The sequence below is a fragment of the Chenopodium quinoa genome, unplaced genomic scaffold (assembly GCF_001683475.1).
Source record: "Chenopodium quinoa cultivar QQ74 unplaced genomic scaffold, ASM168347v1, whole genome shotgun sequence".
NCBI classification, from domain to species: domain Eukaryota; kingdom Viridiplantae; phylum Streptophyta; class Magnoliopsida; order Caryophyllales; family Amaranthaceae; genus Chenopodium; species Chenopodium quinoa.
This window is the reverse complement of record NW_018743292.1, coordinates 10897762-10914807: the sequence shown is the minus strand read 5'-3', so window position 1 is coordinate 10914807 and position 17046 is coordinate 10897762. Positions and strand designations below refer to the sequence as shown.

Genomic DNA, 17046 nt, shown 5'->3' with positions numbered 1-17046 from the left:
CGTATATACAGCAGTGGAAACACATGGACGTAAGATAATCAAACCGATGAAAAGGTAAAGTAAGTGCATGTTTCGTTCAATTCAAAAGAAGCATTTGAAAATAATACGGTATGAATTGACACCCTTTTTGCCAAGCGTCGATTCCAGCATACCACGACCAAATCTATTACGAGCCGTGTGACTCGTGTCGTACAGAGTACATCAGTACATGTCTATCTATGATGAATGAACAACCCAAAAGAGGCATTCATTCCAAAATGGGTTGATGTACATCCATTGTATGGGAGTAGGTAGGTAATAGAAACAACTAGAACTTTTATTTATAGTTGTGCTACCTGTCCTTAAACTTGAAAATTCAACTCCTCTTAAAACCCACCTTCACCACTCACCAACTCACCTCATTTCATTTCAATCTTTGCTCGAATCTCCAACTCTTCTCTCTTCAATTTTCCAGGGGTGTTCTGAGGTACTCTTTCTCTCTCCTCTCGTCATCATTCCCTCTCTTTTTCGATTTTAATTTTGGGTTTATCTAATTGTTTTTGACGATCGGAATCAACTCAAATAAACTATTTAACCGATTTCTTATGATTATTCGCGCAAATCTGTAGCATTTACTGATTTACATCTGTTTAGTTTTCCAGAACTATAATTTGATTATATATATTGACTAGACCATTGTTTTCTGGTATTATTGATTGCTTATTTGTCGTTTATGTTGTTGAATTTTCTTTCTTTTCCTTTTTTTTTTTTTTGAATTCATTTTTTAATTTGAGGACTATTAATCTTTGCCTGGAATATTGAAATCTGATTATCTTCTGTATTATGAACTTTTTGGGGATTTTTTTGGGCTGATTGTGTTTTTATGTACTATAAGATCGATATTCGCCTTGCGTCAGCTGAACGCTGTTATAAATCATTTCAAATCTGTTTGTGTTTGCAATTCTTTTGTGTAAGTGTGATCAATCAATGTTGATCCTATTTTTGTATTGATTGTGATTATTGTTTCGTTACTCAGAATATATACGAACTTATTAGCAGTGTTTGTTTCTTAGAATACACACATAAACATGGGCAAAGCCGTGGTTGTTCTAAGCAGCAGTGAGGGTGTTGCTGGTACTGTTTACTTCACCCAAGAAGGAGATGGTAAAATTTGATATCTATTTTCTTGTTGGTTGTAACATCGAATGAATGAATGTTACGGGAATTCTAATTGTTTGATTGCATTCTCCTTTAGGCCCAACAACTGTAACTGGGAATGTCTCGGGTCTTAAACCTGGGCTCCATGGATTTCATGTTCATGCTCTTGGTGACACCACAAATGGCTGCATGTCAACTGGTATAAATCGAATTTCGTAGTACATCATTAATTATGATTTATGATTATGTGGTGTGGAAGTGAAGATTATGTTTGGCAGTGTCTGATGAACTTGTTTGCAGGACCACACTTTAACCCAAATGGAAAAGAGCATGGAGCTCCCGAAGACGAAGTTCGCCACGCTGGTGATCTTGGAAACATCACAGTTGGGGATGATGGTACGTTGCTGAATTTTAATCTCTTGGGTGATGATGGTTGTGTCCCCTGGCCCTGATTTAGAGAGAGTTTTCTGTTACCCTTGTCCGTCCTTTAATTTGCTGAAGTAAACTAGAATCATTAATTAGTTTTAAGAAGGACCGTCTGAATTTAGCGTCCAATAATTGTGTCAATCTTGAGCTGTCATTGCTGGTCATGTTAATTTTCTTAATTTGCTGAAGTACACTTTTTGTCATAGTTTACTCCATTATAGAAGGGAAGTTATCAATGGTTATATAACAAGAAGCGAAAACATTTTAATGGAGTATGAAGAGGGAGAGTTTTTGAACGCTGAACAGGTTAGAGGGGATGGGGTGTTTACACATATGTTTGTACATTGCATGCTGGTGACCTGTAAAAATGTAAAATGTAGATTTAAGAGATTGCAAGGATTGAGAAAAACTTTGAAGGATGTTATGTGTTTGGAATTTGTGATGGGGTAGGGAGTAGGAAAGATTATGCGAGTGTTATATAGCCTGTAGACCATCTTCAGCAAGTCTATCTCTTCTTATAAGACTTGTTAAGTATTAATTTCCTTTTAAGGTTTATCAAATAGTCTTCATGTGAGTGGTGGTGCTTATTCCATTCCAAATTAAAAAAAAATTCATGAACCTTTCCCTATCAAGTCTGTTACATGTTTATGCTTCAACATGTGGACTATGCAGTTCATGTGAGACTGAAATATGAGAGAAGTTTAAGGTGAAAGTTAAAGCTTAAAGGTTCCAGCCATATTAGACGCGAAATACTGAGAAGTGCAATAACTGCTACTTCCAAATGTTTATCACTTCTAGTTTTCTCCACACCAGCATCTCAATCAGCAAATTAACCCAAAAATTAACTTTATCTAGTTGGGGTTGGTGTGGGTGTGGGTGTGGGTGTGGGTGTGGGTGTGGGTGTGAGTGTGTGTTTGTGGGGAAAGGATAATGCACATAGTGATTCTGGAAGATGAAATGTTGGGAGTGATGAAAAGAGAGGTTTGATCAGTTTGTGAGCTTTGAAATTTAAATGACAGGCATTGCAATTAGACCCTTCAGCTTTAAAGTGTAAGGTTAGGGGATGTGTTTTGTTCTCCCAGGTCCCTACTCAACATATTTAGTACAGAGTATCTATATTCCCTAGAAAGCAAGAATATTCAGGTGTTCCATAGTTCATTGCATTTGGTCTCTTGTAAAGACATGACAATAGCTTGGGGTTGTCAGCAATTTTGCATTTGTTTATGTACCAATTTTATAGGTTCAATGTTCCAAAATCTTGCTATGTATTTCTTATTTACTACACTTTGTTCATATGTGTGTCTCAGGTACCGCTACCTTTACCATCATTGATAACCAGGTAAATTTTGTTTTCCCCATCTTGTTAACCCTGAAATTCTCCAATTTTTGATCGTGTATCATTTTGTATTAACCCAACATGATGTTGATTTTGCAGATACCTCTTTCTGGTCCCAATTCTATTGTGGGGAGGGCTGTTGTTGTCCATGCTGATCCCGATGATCTTGGAAGGGGTAGTTTTTTTATATTATTAATTGCTTGTCCAAAATTCGGACCTATAATTACTAGTCAAGGCATCACTCCATTCTATTATGTGGTCAATTTGCTGAATTGAACTTTTTACTGCGGCTAATGCAATATGGAGGAAACTATATTGAATTTGCAATTTTCGGGCTAGTTTCATCTAGGGTAGTAGCAACAATAGAGAGTTAAATTGGTTTTGAATGAACTTGTGACATTTAGGGTAGCTTCTTTGTTCTTACTATCTAATTGTGGAAAAGGCTTGGAATACTTCATCGAGGCGATCGCCCGATGAGTGGCTCCTTTTTTTTTTGGGCATTACATACTTAATGATTAAACAAGATGGTTTCTATTAAGCTATCTATATATTTATGCTTTTTGCCGTTTCTAAAAGCCTGAAATAGTAGAAGATGTGAGCAAAAAGAAGGGAGAAGAAAAAATGGACCGGGAAAGAGAGATTAAAAATCTGTGTTTGCTCAACAAAATTTAAGAGTTCTTTTTAACGGGATTTCAAGAAGCTGTTTGTGTATAGAAGTATCTAGAAAAGGCCTTACCTTTTTAACTGCCTAACCAATTAGGCTGTGCCAGTGATGGACTGAAAAAATTATGCATTTACAGAGAATGTATGAATAAAGCTTGCCATCATCAAAATGCCCATATAATTGAAGTTTTGGAAGTTGAGATATGTAAGCTGAATTTGGAGTTAGCCATTTAGATCTCCAAGGATTGCACATAATTACTGTTGTGTTTATTACATACCCTCATGCCATGGACATCATATGTTACAAGACTTAAATATATTCTTATGCATTGAGAAGAGCACGGTGAAGCAGTTCCTTTTATGCCTTTTTAAAGCTGGATTTTATTTTGAATTCTGTGTGTTACAAGACCTACTGTAGCCACATTTTATCTCATTCCATACCAGAATACAGTAAGAGAATCCTGATTCATCACTTCTTTGGGATATTATGTTTAGGTGGACATGAACTCAGCAAGACCACAGGCAATGCTGGTGGAAGAATCGCTTGTGGTAAGCTTGTAAATCCTTGAATGGTTTCTGGATTCTTATGCCCTGACTTTAGTGCTAGTCAGGTTGCCAATCATCTCCGATTTTTTTGGATTCATAGTAACAATATTTCTAATATTGGTGCAGGAATTATTGGTCTTCAAGGTTAAAGAAAAATAGAAGTGCAGATTGTGGTTTCCTTGCTATCCCTTCAAAGATTAGTCTAAGAAAAAAGAGAGAGAGAGAGAGAGAGATGGGTCCTAAATAAAAATCAGAATTATCGTGACTTGAATTGGCCAAGTTATGTAATCCACCGGAGTCTGTTATATGTTTGGATTTTGCATTGGCTGTGAACTATGTTGATAATATAAACTGCCTAGCTATATATTTAACGGCTTTTGCAGCTTTGATCTATTATAATATCCTATTTATGGTTTATGAATGCGGATTGCGTTTATGTTTGAACTTGCATTATGCCAATACATTGCGCAAATTCTGACATTGAGTAAAATAGCACTTGAGGCAAAGTTTGTGTACTTTTTGCCCATTCATTTTTCAGATCAGCAAAAGCAAATGAGCATTTGAGGATTGGGTGTACTCTGCTACATTGGATGTATACTGATTGCTTGATTGGTGCCTCAATATGCCATATTGAAACTGTAACTGATGATGAAACAAAGAGCAACAAAGGAAAAACCGAACGAGGAATGGAGAGATAAAAAGCAGGTTTAAGAACTTCAAGAAAAATGGCAAAAAAGACAAAGTAATTTGACAAGATTTGAACTCATCCTCAAGTATAGATACCAAAGTGTTTCCCATTAAACGGGAAATGATTTTGGCACACCACAATTGATTTTGGCACACCTTTTATGTGAGAGCATAGTTTTCCATGCTCTCTTACATAGGGGTGTGCCAAAATCAATTAATGGTGTGCTAAAATCAATTCTCCCACTAAACTAATGTCATATTACATATAGTATCTTTAAAAAACAAATACTTCCTCGGTTTTTTATAGTTGCAACAATTTGAATTTTACACAATTTATGTATTGGTTAAAGGTATTAACGATTGAAATCATGCATCGGCAAGCGTGTAAAGAGAATTGTTGCAACTATAAAGAAATAGAGGAAGTATCAATTAGGATATGATCATGACATTAATACAATATCTTGGGACAATGTCTAGGCTCAAATAACTAAATGTACATTATGTACTCCTTCTATCTTTTAAAAATTGTCTTATTTTTCTTTATGAATCATTTCTAAAAGATTAATCAATATGAATTTAAGTTAGCATGGTTCCATAAGTTTACTTCATTTCATTTACTCCCCCACATACTACATACTTCGTAATATTAAACTATCAATTCAATACTACTCTTAATAAAGTAAAAATATAGAGATAATCAATATTTTGAAGGAAGAAGAGAATAATAGTCCATATCAAATAAATGGTATGGAGTAACTTAAGTGATTGTTTGGTTAAACATGGAAAATAAATTCTCACATGAAATCATATAACATGGGAATGTTTTCCCCTTGCTAATTACATAAAAATTGTGCAAAAGTGTTTGGTTGACATCCTGGAATTAGTATTTCCTAGTTCCTATGCATTGTAGGAATTCACTCACCTAGGGTGGGCTTGGTGAGTTATTTTCCATGCTATGTGGAAATTTACATTTCCTAGGAAATTTCTAACCAAACACAACATATTTTAGATGTTGCGTAGGAATTTCCATTTCTAAGGGAAATATTTCGCTTGTTCTCTTTTAAATGTAATGTTTTGAATTTCACAAATGTCAATGAATAAATTTGACTATTTTTATACTCCATTAATCATCTAATTACTTAAGTTGATATGTTGTAAATTTGCACTACCGTTTGTTAAATACTATATAATTAAAACGGATCAGGAAACTCCAATTTGCTTCCCAATCTTTGCAGATATTTAAAATTTGGATTGGATCAAACGGATCAGATATTTTTATACAACCGAAATGAATTCATGTCATGAATTTTAAAATTGGATCGGACTTTACATTCGTTTTTTTTCCTGGGATCAATTCTCACCCCACCCTTGTGATTCTCTTTTTTTTTTTTTTTTTTTTTTTTTACTCCATAGTTTTGGTTTAATAATTTGGGTCAGGAAACTCCAATTTGCTTCCCAATTTTCCCTTCTCTCTTTTCTTGGTCTGGTTAATTACTTAATTTTACTTTCATTTCTGGGTTGTAAACTCAACATCATCACAATTCACAAAAACCTTTGAAGCTGAGAGAAAATGGGGAGGGAAGTAGCAGAGAGTTGTGTAGATAGTTTATTGATTGAAATGGTTTCATCTTACGCCGATCGTTTCTACGCCACCAAACCTGAGCTCGCCGCTCGTCGTATCGAATCCATTGGCTACCAAGTCGGTCACCAACTTTCTGAGAGGTATTCGCTTTTTTTCTTACTCTCTCAAACCCTAATTTCATTTCTTTTTGAATCGTGAGTTGTTGTGATGATGCGATCTGGTAGGATTTTTAGAATTTTAAGGGAATTTTGATTGTTTTTGATGAATTTCTGACAAATTTGCGACATTTAATAGTGATAATTTTGGATAATATTGAATTTGGATTAGAAAATGGTGGGAAATTGGGGATTTAGCTTGTTGGGGATTGGTTTTGTGAAATTGGTGGGAAAATTCTCACAATGTAAGAGATTTTAGATTAGTATTGGTAAATTTCTCACAATGCGGCAGATACTGTACTATAGTTGCATTGTCTTGAAAAGTTGTGTAAATTGTGTTATGGTCACCATTTTCTCGGCTGCCAAACGAGTAAGATCCGCCACACTATAAGCTTGATTAGATAATTCGTGATTATTGAGTAGCTTATCATAGTAGTATTCATGGCTGTTTTTATGTACTCATATGAATTTGATTACGAGCGTTATGATCATTTACAAGAACTTCTCTGCCTGTATTCCACTTATGAGAAGAGCGGAGCCTATACTGTTTATAAAATGTAGTTTTTAGCGTGGTTTATCATCTTCTACTGAGAATGTTGTTGAAACTTTTTGTCGTATTTTAGTGATGATTAATGATCCGACTATACTTCATTATAAAAGGGAAGTGATCAAAGGTTAGATAATGAGAAGCTTAACCATTGTACTGGGGTATGACCTATGAAAAGGGAGAGTTCAGCAGGTTTAAGGGAGTGGGGTGTTTTCAAATATGTTTGTGCATTGCATGCTGTTGACCTGTAAAATGAAGACTTAAGAGATCACAAGGATTGAGATTAACTGTTAAGGATTTGTGATGGGGTAGGGATTGGGAAACATTATGTGAGCGTATATACCCTGTAGCCCAGCTTTGGCAAGTCTATCTCTTGATCTCCTCTTATAAGCCTTTTAATATAAAAGTTTCTTCCAGTAAGATCTATTAGATAGTCTTCATGTGAGTAGGGGTGCTTATTCCATTCCAAACCAGGAAAAACTGTGAACCTTTCCCTCTGAAGTCTGTTTAAATTACTGGTTCAATTTAATGTTTCAACATATGGACTATGATGTTCATACAAGACTGAAATGTAAGAGAAGTTTAAAGTTAAAGTCAAAGTTGGGAGTGACGGAAGGTGAGGGAGCAAGTAGAACCAATTTTTTCCTGCGAAAAAAGAATGGGTTGAGAATGCGTTCTATTTGTTTCCTTAATTTGATTCCACCCCATTCTTAACGTGTTTGTGAGCCAAATAGCCCCCTTAGTGAAATGGGTACATTCTCAAAAGAATAAGGTTCAAGATTGATCTTTCATGTTAATTTGCTGTCGCTTGCTTTTTGTTCTTTCGAATTTTGAATTCAAATGCTTGTTTCTGCATTTAGTTACTGCTGTTGGAAGTTTCAGCTTGTTACATGAAGTTGTTTTTGTTAGGTATACCATGGATAGACCACGATTTGGTGACCATCTTGACGCAATCAAGTTCATCTGTAAGGATTTCTGGTCTGAAATCTTCAAGAAACAGATCGACAATTTGAAGACAAATCATAGAGTGAGTTCCTGTCAACTACTAAATGGTTTGATATTAATTATTTGAAGATTTATTGCCTCACAAGATTAGTTATGTTATGTTTGGTTAGGGTACTTTTGTGCTGCAAGATAATCGATTCCGTTGGCTATCACACATTTCTGTTGATCCGTCACCTGATAGTTCTGTTACGTCCCAAGATACGTCTGAGGCTTCGGTGGAGAACAAAGCTGCACAGGCAGCAAGTATGCATCTCTACTTTCCATGTGGGATCATAAGGGGGGCACTTACAAACTTGGGAATACCTTGTGCTGTTTCAGCAGATATTTCTAACCTTCCTGCATGTGAGTGATCATTTAAAAGTTTGTGTGGCTTTTATTTTAATTTCTTCTATCATCTGATAAGAGATACTTTGTGGCTATTTTCAATTTTTAGTACAATATGACTTTTTGACAGTCAAGCTGCTATAAATTGCCCATTATCATAAATAATGCCTAAGTTGGATTTAGACTTTTTGTGTGTTGGGTCTATTTTAAAATGTGTTTTATGGTCACTTGTCTTTGGTAGCATTCTCTTATATGGAGATCTTGAAATCCCTACAGTCAGAAATTAGACTCTGGATCGATTCTTCTCCTGCCGGTCTGACACTTTGACTGCTGCTGCTGCAGCTGGTCTAACTGTTTACTTCTAGAGGGTGTAGATATCTGTATACAATCAATCGTTTCACTTTGAGATGCAGATTCAATACATCATGTTTTTCAGCAGATACCCTTTTTTGGTGTTTTGAACTTGTTATGCTTTTATGTTCCAAGTTTTCATTTTCATTTCTGTATCTCACAATCTAAGCGCCGCTCCTATGTTGCTTCCTGAACAGGTTCATTTGTGATTCGGATTAAGGTTTAGAATGAAGTTTACAGCCAGTGGTTTGTGGTGATGTTTCAAGAATCTCAGTCATGCAAATGAGCTACTTTGTCTTGGTTTCTTCTGATTGTGTGCAGCTTTGAAATCACGGAGGATGCCCTGGTAGTTATTGCTTCCACTCTGAGGAGCCCCTTAGACCTTGACCGGTTTCAGTTTTCCTCAGAAAATATGCATGCAACAGAAACTGGTTCTTTAGTTTGATTTTGAAAATGTCCATCATTTTGTCTAAACTGGATAAACAATGTAGAACAGTATGTTACCTTACCCATTTTTTTCAAAAAATATGATATGCTGACACTGGATAATGGTGCTTGTAATATCAATTGTGATAGATGTAATGATCATTATCTTGTCTGTATGCTCTGTTTTCTTTTACCCCTCTGTGCTGGTTAATTTAGGTGTTTCAACAATCATCAAGTTTGAAGAGAACAAAGTTTCAATCATAAGTTTAAATTTTAACTACAATCATGTAAAGTACAACATTCTGTTTTTATTTTTAAATTTTTTATTTTTTATTTTTAAATTTTTTATTTTTTTTATTATGTAAACTTTGTTTAGAACCTTTGTACGATATCTGTGCGCTTGCTTTAATTTTTTCTCTGAAAGTATTTTTTAGGTGTAAGAATGGAAGTTGTTAATCAAATGCCAAAAATAGGTGTTTGTATGCCTTGTCCTTGTGTGCACATGCCTTGTTCCCATGCTACACGCCGCCTTGCATCATCCTACACCCCCAACTCTTAGGCGTTGTGCCTTCTCCCAATCCCATACTTGACAATTTTTTTAGCAAATGATATGCATCGCTTCCCTCGTTTAGCAAAATATAGGTGTTTTTACTTTTTAGGGAATAGGGTGGGGGAAAACTCCAGAAAAGGCTTGTTTGCACATACTAGTGTATCTTTACCACTTTACTTTTTAGCTTATTTATGACAAATTGAAATATATCATTTTTGTTCAAGCTCGTTAATTTAGTGCTTGTTTGGTTGACTGTAGGAAGTGCAAAGTCTTGGAAATTTATATTCTTATGTAATTGTATTGTATTTTCTAGAAAAGGCTATGGGAAGTTCTACTACTTCTACTTACTTAGGTCATCCTAGGTAATTAAGCTCCTCCATTTTGCGGGAAGCTAAATTTTTTAGGAATTTCTAACACCAACGAATTTGTCAACTACTCACCATAAAAAAATTTCCAATTCTTAGGAATTTCAACTGCCTATACTTTTTTACGTCAACCGAACAACACCTTATTTAATGAACAAACTTTGACCAACCTTTGATCGAGCTTATTCGCAAGATGTTTATGAGAGTATCGACTCATTGGCATTCGTAAGATTGAGTATTGTACTCTCTATTTCTAACTGCGTGTCACAATTTGACTGGCATACATGCCAACGCACAAGTTTGAACATTTTTTTTTGAATAGTACAAGTTTGAACATAAAAATATGCAATTTATGTATTAATAAAATTATGGAAAAAAAAAATTGAAACTATACAATGAATCTAATCCAACAATAAAGTACACAGTAACGTTTGAATTTAATATATAAATAAATAGTGTCAATTCTAAAAAAAAGAAAAAAAAAATTTAACTCAAACTATTGCGAGTAAATAAAATTAGGGAAAGTAACACGTTTAAGAAATGAAGTCGGGTTCATATTGATTGCTCAAACTTCGTCTATAGTACGGAGTAATAATCATACTAATCTTAAATCCAAAATCAAACCCGACCCAATTTAACCCAACCTATTGCAAGCTCCACACCTCATTGACCTCAAGTGAAAAACGAAGTACGGAAAATACAAAAGAAATATTGACACGATATAGACGACGTTACGTTGTCATTTTTCTCTCTCCTAGGGTTTCCATTTCTGCAGAATTTCTTCATCAATGGAGGATCAAACATCCACAATTTCAACCACTATGAAGGTCTCCAATGCCAGGTTAGCGATGAAAAAAATCGGCGAAACTTTTGATAATTCGAACTTAAATGTGTTTTCCATTCCTTCTCTTTCCGAACAATGGAGTGCTTTGCAGAGTTCCTTCTCCATTGTAGAAGCTTCAATGGCGAGTCGTGAGAAGGAACTTGAGTCAAAGGAGAGAGAAATTTTTGATGCTTTAGACAAAGTTGAGATGTTGAAGGAGAAGGCTGAGGTGAAGAGAAACGAGCTAGAATTATGGGAGAAATCGGTGAAAGAGAAGGCAGGAGAGGTGGAGATGAGAGAGAAGGAGGTAAAACAGAGCTATGAAGTGATTGAGTTGAAGAAGAGGCAGATTCTTGAGAATCGGAAGAAGTTGGAAGGGTTGGAGAAGAAGTATGAAGAGTTGGCGACGAAGGAGAAGGAGATTGAGGAGCGTAGGAGAGTGCTGGAGATGAGAGAGGAGCAGTTGGCTGAACGTTGTAATGTAGATGAAGGGTTTCAAATGAGGGAGAAGGAGATGATGGTGCGGGAACAAGGGTTGGATTCGAGGGAACGGCGAATTCGAGAGCGAATGAAGGAGTTGGAGTTGAAGGAGAAGGAGGTGAATGAGGGGGTGATGTTGAGGGAGAAGGGGATGAAGGTGCGTGAAGAGGGGCTGGATTCGAGGGAAAGGCGAATTCGAGAACGAATGGAGGAGTTGGAGTTGAAGGAGAAGGAGGTGAATGATGGGTTTCAGTTGAAGGAGAAAGGGATGAAGGTGCGTGAGGAGGGGCTGGGTTCGAGAGAAAGGCGAATTCGAGAGCGAATGGAGGAGTTGGAGTTGAAGGAGAAGGAGGTGAATGAGGGGGTTCAGTTGAGGGAGAAGGAGGTGATGGAGCGTGAAGAGGGGCTGGGTTCGAGGGAAAGGCGAATTCAAGAGCGAATGGAGGAGCTGGAGTTGAAGAGAAGCAGGTGAATGAGGGGTTTTTGGTTTGTAGGAATGAGTTAGAGGTGAAGAAGAAGGAATTGATTGAGAGTCGTCGAGGGTTGGTGTTGCAACAGAGGAAGTTGAATGAGCAGTGTGATGAGTTGGAGATGAGAGCTAAGAGAATGGTGGAGGAGCGTAAGGTTATCACTTCTTCATCTTCGTCGCATTTTCAATTTTCCATGGATTCTTCCAGATTTATGTAAGTAATGTTTCAAGCTAATACACGTAATGTTCTAATTTTTATATCTTATTGTTCAATATAGGGTTTATAGGGTTCTTCGAAGTTGGATAATTGAACTATTGGAGTCTAGTTTGATAATTGAGTCAATAATGTTAGATTTTGACAATCTAGTGTTATTATCGAATGGTGGTGGTGGTGGGAAGGGGCAAGTGGTGGTGGCAAGGCTGGGCACCGCAACATTAGGCTTAGAAATCCATTTATATGCCTATTGTTCTTATTTTAATGCCTATTGTTCCTGCTTAATGTTCACCGCAACATTATTTACGGATATGCCATTAATATTGTTCCTCTAGTGTTATTGTCAAATGGTGGTGGGAAGGGGCAAGTTGGTGGGAAGGCTGGGCAATTCAGCACATTAGGCTTAGAAATCCATTTGTTCCTGCCTAATATTCCTAATTTATACGCTTAATGTTCCTAATTGTAATTCCTATTGTTCTTAATTTATTGCATATTGTTCCTGCCTAATATTCCAATGTTCCTAATTGTAATTCCTATTGTTCTTAATTTATTGCATATTGTTCCTGCCTAATATTCCTAATTTATACGCCTAATGTTCCTAATTGTAATTCCTATTGTTCTTAATTTATTGCATATTTTTTATATGCCTAATTTTTTATATGCCTAATGTTTGGAATAATGATCAGTCCTTTGCCCTTTTCATTGTTCCTGCCTAATATTCCTAATTTATACGCCTAATGTTTCTAATTTATATTCCTAATATTCCTAATTTTTACGCCTAATGTTTCTAATTTATATTCCTATTGTTCTTATTTATATGCCTATTGTTCCTATAATGATCAGCCCTTTTCATTGTTCCTGCCTAATATTCCTAATTTATACGCCTAATGTTTCTAATTTATATTCCTATTGTTCTTATTTATATGCATATTGTCCTGCAGTCAAAAAAAGCAGAAGCAGAAGCAGATGAGAGAACACAAAGCATTGAGACAGAGACACACCGCCAAGAGGTTTATAAATAAGGTTTTAAAAGACCTTCCGCCTCAACATAAGGATGCTATCAATGATTTGGGGTTTGGTGGATTCCTTCACTTAACTTTAGATGCTCACAATGGCAGTTTTTCTGAAGAATTGGTCAATAGCTTTGACCCCGATAGAACATCTTTGAAACTCTTCAATGGCAAAGAGATACTAATAACTGAAGAGGATGTTCATGTAGTCTACGGCCTGCCCCAAGGTCCAGTCAAAATTAAAGAGCCAAGAACAAATTTTAATTTTGATAAAAAGGACTCTGAGGTCTCTGATGAAGAGAGAAAAGAGAGAGAAGACAACTCACTGTTTCTAAGGCAATGGAGGAGTCAGTTTGGGCGTTTGGGCTTGACACTGGAAGTCCAACTTTCGGTGTCCTTGTAAAAGTGATAGAAGAACAAAAAAAACAAGATGTGTCCACTGAGTTTTTACTGAATTTCATTGCAGCTGCGATTAATTGCTGTGTAATGTCAACAGATAACACATCTGTTAATTTCAAATTTTTATGTAGCTGTAAGGATATCACCAAAGTGAGCAAACTTGATTGGTGTTTGTTCACAAAACAAAGCATGACTGAAGCAGTCAGAAAATGGAAAAAGGGATCATCATATTTCACTGGTCCACTTCCTTTCATGATGGTAACTACTTCTCTCCTCTACCTATTGTTTATCTTTTCTACTCATTGTTCCTAATTTATATGCGTATTGTTTCTAATTTGTATTCCTATTGTTCCTAATTTTTCTAATTTATATGCCTATATATTGTTGTACATATTGTTCTAATCTTTCTTATATATTGCTTAAAATCAGATTGTCTATTTTGATAGACTTCAAAGAGGAGATGCTTATCCTCCAAGGCAAATTCCCCTAACCTCTGTTTGGAATAAAGACATGATTCATTCAAGGATGAAGATTGAACTAGAACGAGGTTATGGTCGAGGACATGTTCTTCCAAGAATTCCAATGCCTGAGATTGAGAAGTGCCTGAGATTGGAAGAAAATCCAAGAATTCCAGTGCCTGAGATTGAGAAGTGCCTGAGATTGGAAGAAAATCCAACTGCATCCTTAGAAACACGGGTAAATTACTGTTTCATTTCTTAATGAAACTTATTGTTCTTAGAAACTTATTGTTCTTACTAATGTTTGTGGTTCTTAATGTTCTACATATTGTTCTAATCTTTTACACTCCTTTCTCCTGTTTATTGAAGGATTACTTTGCCCAGTTTTCAACAATGGCAGCAACGCTGGTAAAAAAATTTTCTGTTATGTATGCTTTCATTAGCATGTTTGAAGATGTACAAATACAAAAAGAATTGAAGACCATAATTGTTGACAAGATGTACAAATACACTGATCCAGCACATGTTTTTGATGAGTCAGCGTTCATGGCTGAGCTTAATGAAGCATTATCAAACATACAAGCCAAGAACAATCAAAACGAAGTAACTCATAGTGACACTACAGCTTCAACACTCCATGCTTTTTTTACTGGAGAAAACCAAGCTTCACAACTTCAAAACCAAGCATCAGCCCTGACTGTCCATACTTCAACAGTCCTGACTCCAACAACAGTCCAGAAGACTCAATCTCCAACTACTCCTCCTCCGCAGAAGACTCCTCCTCCTCCTCCTCTCCCTCCCCAGACTCACACTGAAGACTCCCCAGAAGAAAACCCTCCCCAGACTCACACTGAAGACTCCCCAGAAGAAAACCAAACAAAAAAAAACGAAAAAAAAGAAAGAATGTGATACCACAAAAAAAGAGAGAAAAAAGGATCACACAAAATCTCCCACAATGCCTACGTTCACCATTCATGACAAAAAATGAACTAGTATCCAAGACACTAAAATGAAATGAAAAAATGGTTGTTGAGTATGCATTCGCTACTGGACCATCTGCACTGTAAGTTTGTTGTTCATAACTAATATATCTGTTGTTCCTAATTTATATCAATTCCTAACTTATATATTTCCTAACTTTATATCAATGCCTAACTTATATATTTCCTAACTTTAATTGTTGTTGTATGTGCTGCATAATAAAGTGAGGAGCTATACCGAGATCCATTAAACTACATCAACAGGGAGGACATGGCAACACTGGCAACACTGCAAGAAGGCAATCAGGTGGTGAGCAACATCATTGACTCCTATGCATATATACTCAACATGGATTTTTTTGCACTACTGAGTTTTGGGTATTGTTCCAAACTCATACATTTAATGTTCCTAATTTATAACGTAATGTCTACCTCATACACTCATTTCAATACTGAAGCAAATACTATGCGGCGAAGGTTACTTCAAGAAATCAAAAAACACTTACGATGAAAGATATATAGCATTCAAGGCCCGTTTAAGTGACGAAATGAAAAACTCTAAGATCACTACGTTTGATAAAGTTAATTTGGTAAATACTTTCAAATTACTTCCTTTATTATTTCCCAATATATTTTACAATACATTAACATACTTTTTGTTTCCAATATAGGTATTCTTCCCAGTACCTGCATATTATCATTACTACCTGTTTTGCATCAACTTTACGAAGAAAATACTAGAGGTGATCGACAACAGAAAGCTGCAAAGGCACATTTCATTTAAAAGCAAGTATGAGGACTTCCCACAAACATTTGTAAGAACTCTGTAAAACTAAATTCTAATTGTTAGTAAAACTTGTTCCAACTCCTAATGTCCATGTAACTAACTTTAATTTTTGTATTGAAGTTGAAGGCATTTGCACAATTCCTCAATGAAACACAAGCAGGCAATGGAAATTCAGTAAAAGAATTCAAAATAGTAACCAAACAAATGCCATGGAGGAACAATGATAATATCACAGACTGTGGAGTGTATGCCCCGAAACACATGGAATCATACGAAGGGCAAGATGACTGGAAAATAGGAGTAAACAAGAAAGTAAGTTCCTTAATCCAGATCTTTATATGCCTAATGTTCCTAATTTATATGCCTAATGTTCCTAATTTATGTTCCTAATGTTCCTAATTTATATTCCTAATGTTCTATATCCTCTTCCTATAAGTTAGGATCCTGATTGTTTCACAATGATTGTTTGTTGCAGCCTTTGCAGCGTGATGAAATTGCAAAACTGAGGATGGAATTCTGTGGGAAAATCGTGTTGAGCGAAGAAAACACGTGCAGGGAAAAGGTAGTAGATGCCGCAAAAGAGGTGAACGCTTAAATTGCAAACTTATATGACAACTTAGTTTGACCATGCTTAATGTCATTATGAAACGAGAATATTGTTATTAGGCAGGAGAGCAAGGAGGTATGTACAGGCAGGAGGGGGGCAAGTGTGCAGGGAGGTATGTGCAGGCAGGAGGGCAAGTGTGTGCCGGCAAGATGGAGTCTATAATTGTAATAATAACTATATTTCATAACATAGACTTAACTATGTTATGTCCGGTTCAGGGACAATGATCTCTCAATGTCCGGTTCTTATCACTAAAATAAGTACAATGAAGTTATCACTAAAAAGGCTATTTTTTTCATTTCTGCCAAACGATGAAAACCTATATCAATACAAGATCCACCATCCTTCATTTGCTTCACAGTTCACACATTATATGATAAACTGTAAGGATTTAAGCCATGATAAACTGTAAGGATTTAAGCCTATGAGGAGCATTATGGAGGCTCATGAGGACAGACGACCGACAAAGAGCACAGAGGTTTTCCCCTTGCACGTGGGTCGAGTAGCTCCATGCAGACGAATTACTTTTAGTAGCACCAATTGAAGAGTGTTCTCATTCAGACTTTGTCTATAATGATCTAATAATGAGAAAGCAACTCTTGCCGATACATTTGGTGTAAAAGTTTAGAACATTTGGTATAAAATTTTGGAACATTATACCAACGTTTGGAACATTTGGTATAAAAGTTTAGAACAATAAAGTTATGAACAGTTAGGAA

At 36.0% G+C, this 17046-nt stretch overlaps 3 protein-coding genes across 10 annotated transcripts; all 3 read left to right on the top strand.

The window, feature by feature from the left end:
* The first annotated feature begins 191 nt into the window (after positions 1–191).
* On the top strand, positions 192–4529 carry LOC110737002 (superoxide dismutase [Cu-Zn]). Of its 3 annotated transcripts, none has more exons than XM_021917347.1 (8): positions 192–466; positions 1053–1143; positions 1235–1336; positions 1438–1533; positions 2871–2902; positions 2999–3074; positions 4058–4111; positions 4235–4529. In XM_021917347.1, exons 2-8 carry the CDS (start codon positions 1068–1070, stop codon positions 4255–4257), a joined length of 459 nt encoding a protein of 152 aa, XP_021773039.1. In that variant the 5' UTR covers positions 192–466; positions 1053–1067; the 3' UTR covers positions 4258–4529. The 3 variants fall into 3 exon arrangements, with proteins under 3 accessions (XP_021773039.1, XP_021773040.1, XP_021773041.1); XM_021917348.1 differs by having other exon boundaries at positions 331–466; positions 1039–1143; XM_021917349.1 differs by having other exon boundaries at positions 331–466; positions 1016–1143.
* Positions 4530–6211: 1682 nt separating this feature from the next.
* On the top strand, positions 6212–9378 carry LOC110737001 (trafficking protein particle complex subunit 6B-like). The gene is made up of 4 exons (XM_021917346.1): positions 6212–6517; positions 7989–8106; positions 8195–8426; positions 8957–9378. The coding sequence occupies exons 1-4, from the start codon at positions 6366–6368 to the stop codon at positions 8983–8985; spliced, it is 531 nt and encodes a 176-aa protein (XP_021773038.1). The 5' UTR covers positions 6212–6365; the 3' UTR covers positions 8986–9378.
* A 1023-nt stretch (positions 9379–10401) lies between these two features.
* On the top strand, positions 10402–17046 carry LOC110736998. 6 transcript variants are annotated; one of them, XM_021917344.1, is made up of 10 exons: positions 11877–12086; positions 13028–13753; positions 13925–14191; positions 14323–15016; positions 15159–15240; positions 15392–15523; positions 15605–15748; positions 15841–16032; positions 16196–16303; positions 16387–17046. In XM_021917344.1, exons 4-10 carry the CDS (start codon positions 14976–14978, stop codon positions 16552–16554), a joined length of 867 nt encoding a protein of 288 aa, XP_021773036.1. In that variant the 5' UTR covers positions 11877–12086; positions 13028–13753; positions 13925–14191; positions 14323–14975; the 3' UTR covers positions 16555–17046. The 6 variants fall into 6 exon arrangements, 4 of the variants coding, with proteins under 4 accessions (XP_021773036.1, XP_021773037.1, XP_021773035.1 ...); XM_021917345.1 differs by having other exon boundaries at positions 15159–15243; positions 16205–16303; XM_021917343.1 differs by having other exon boundaries at positions 15159–15243.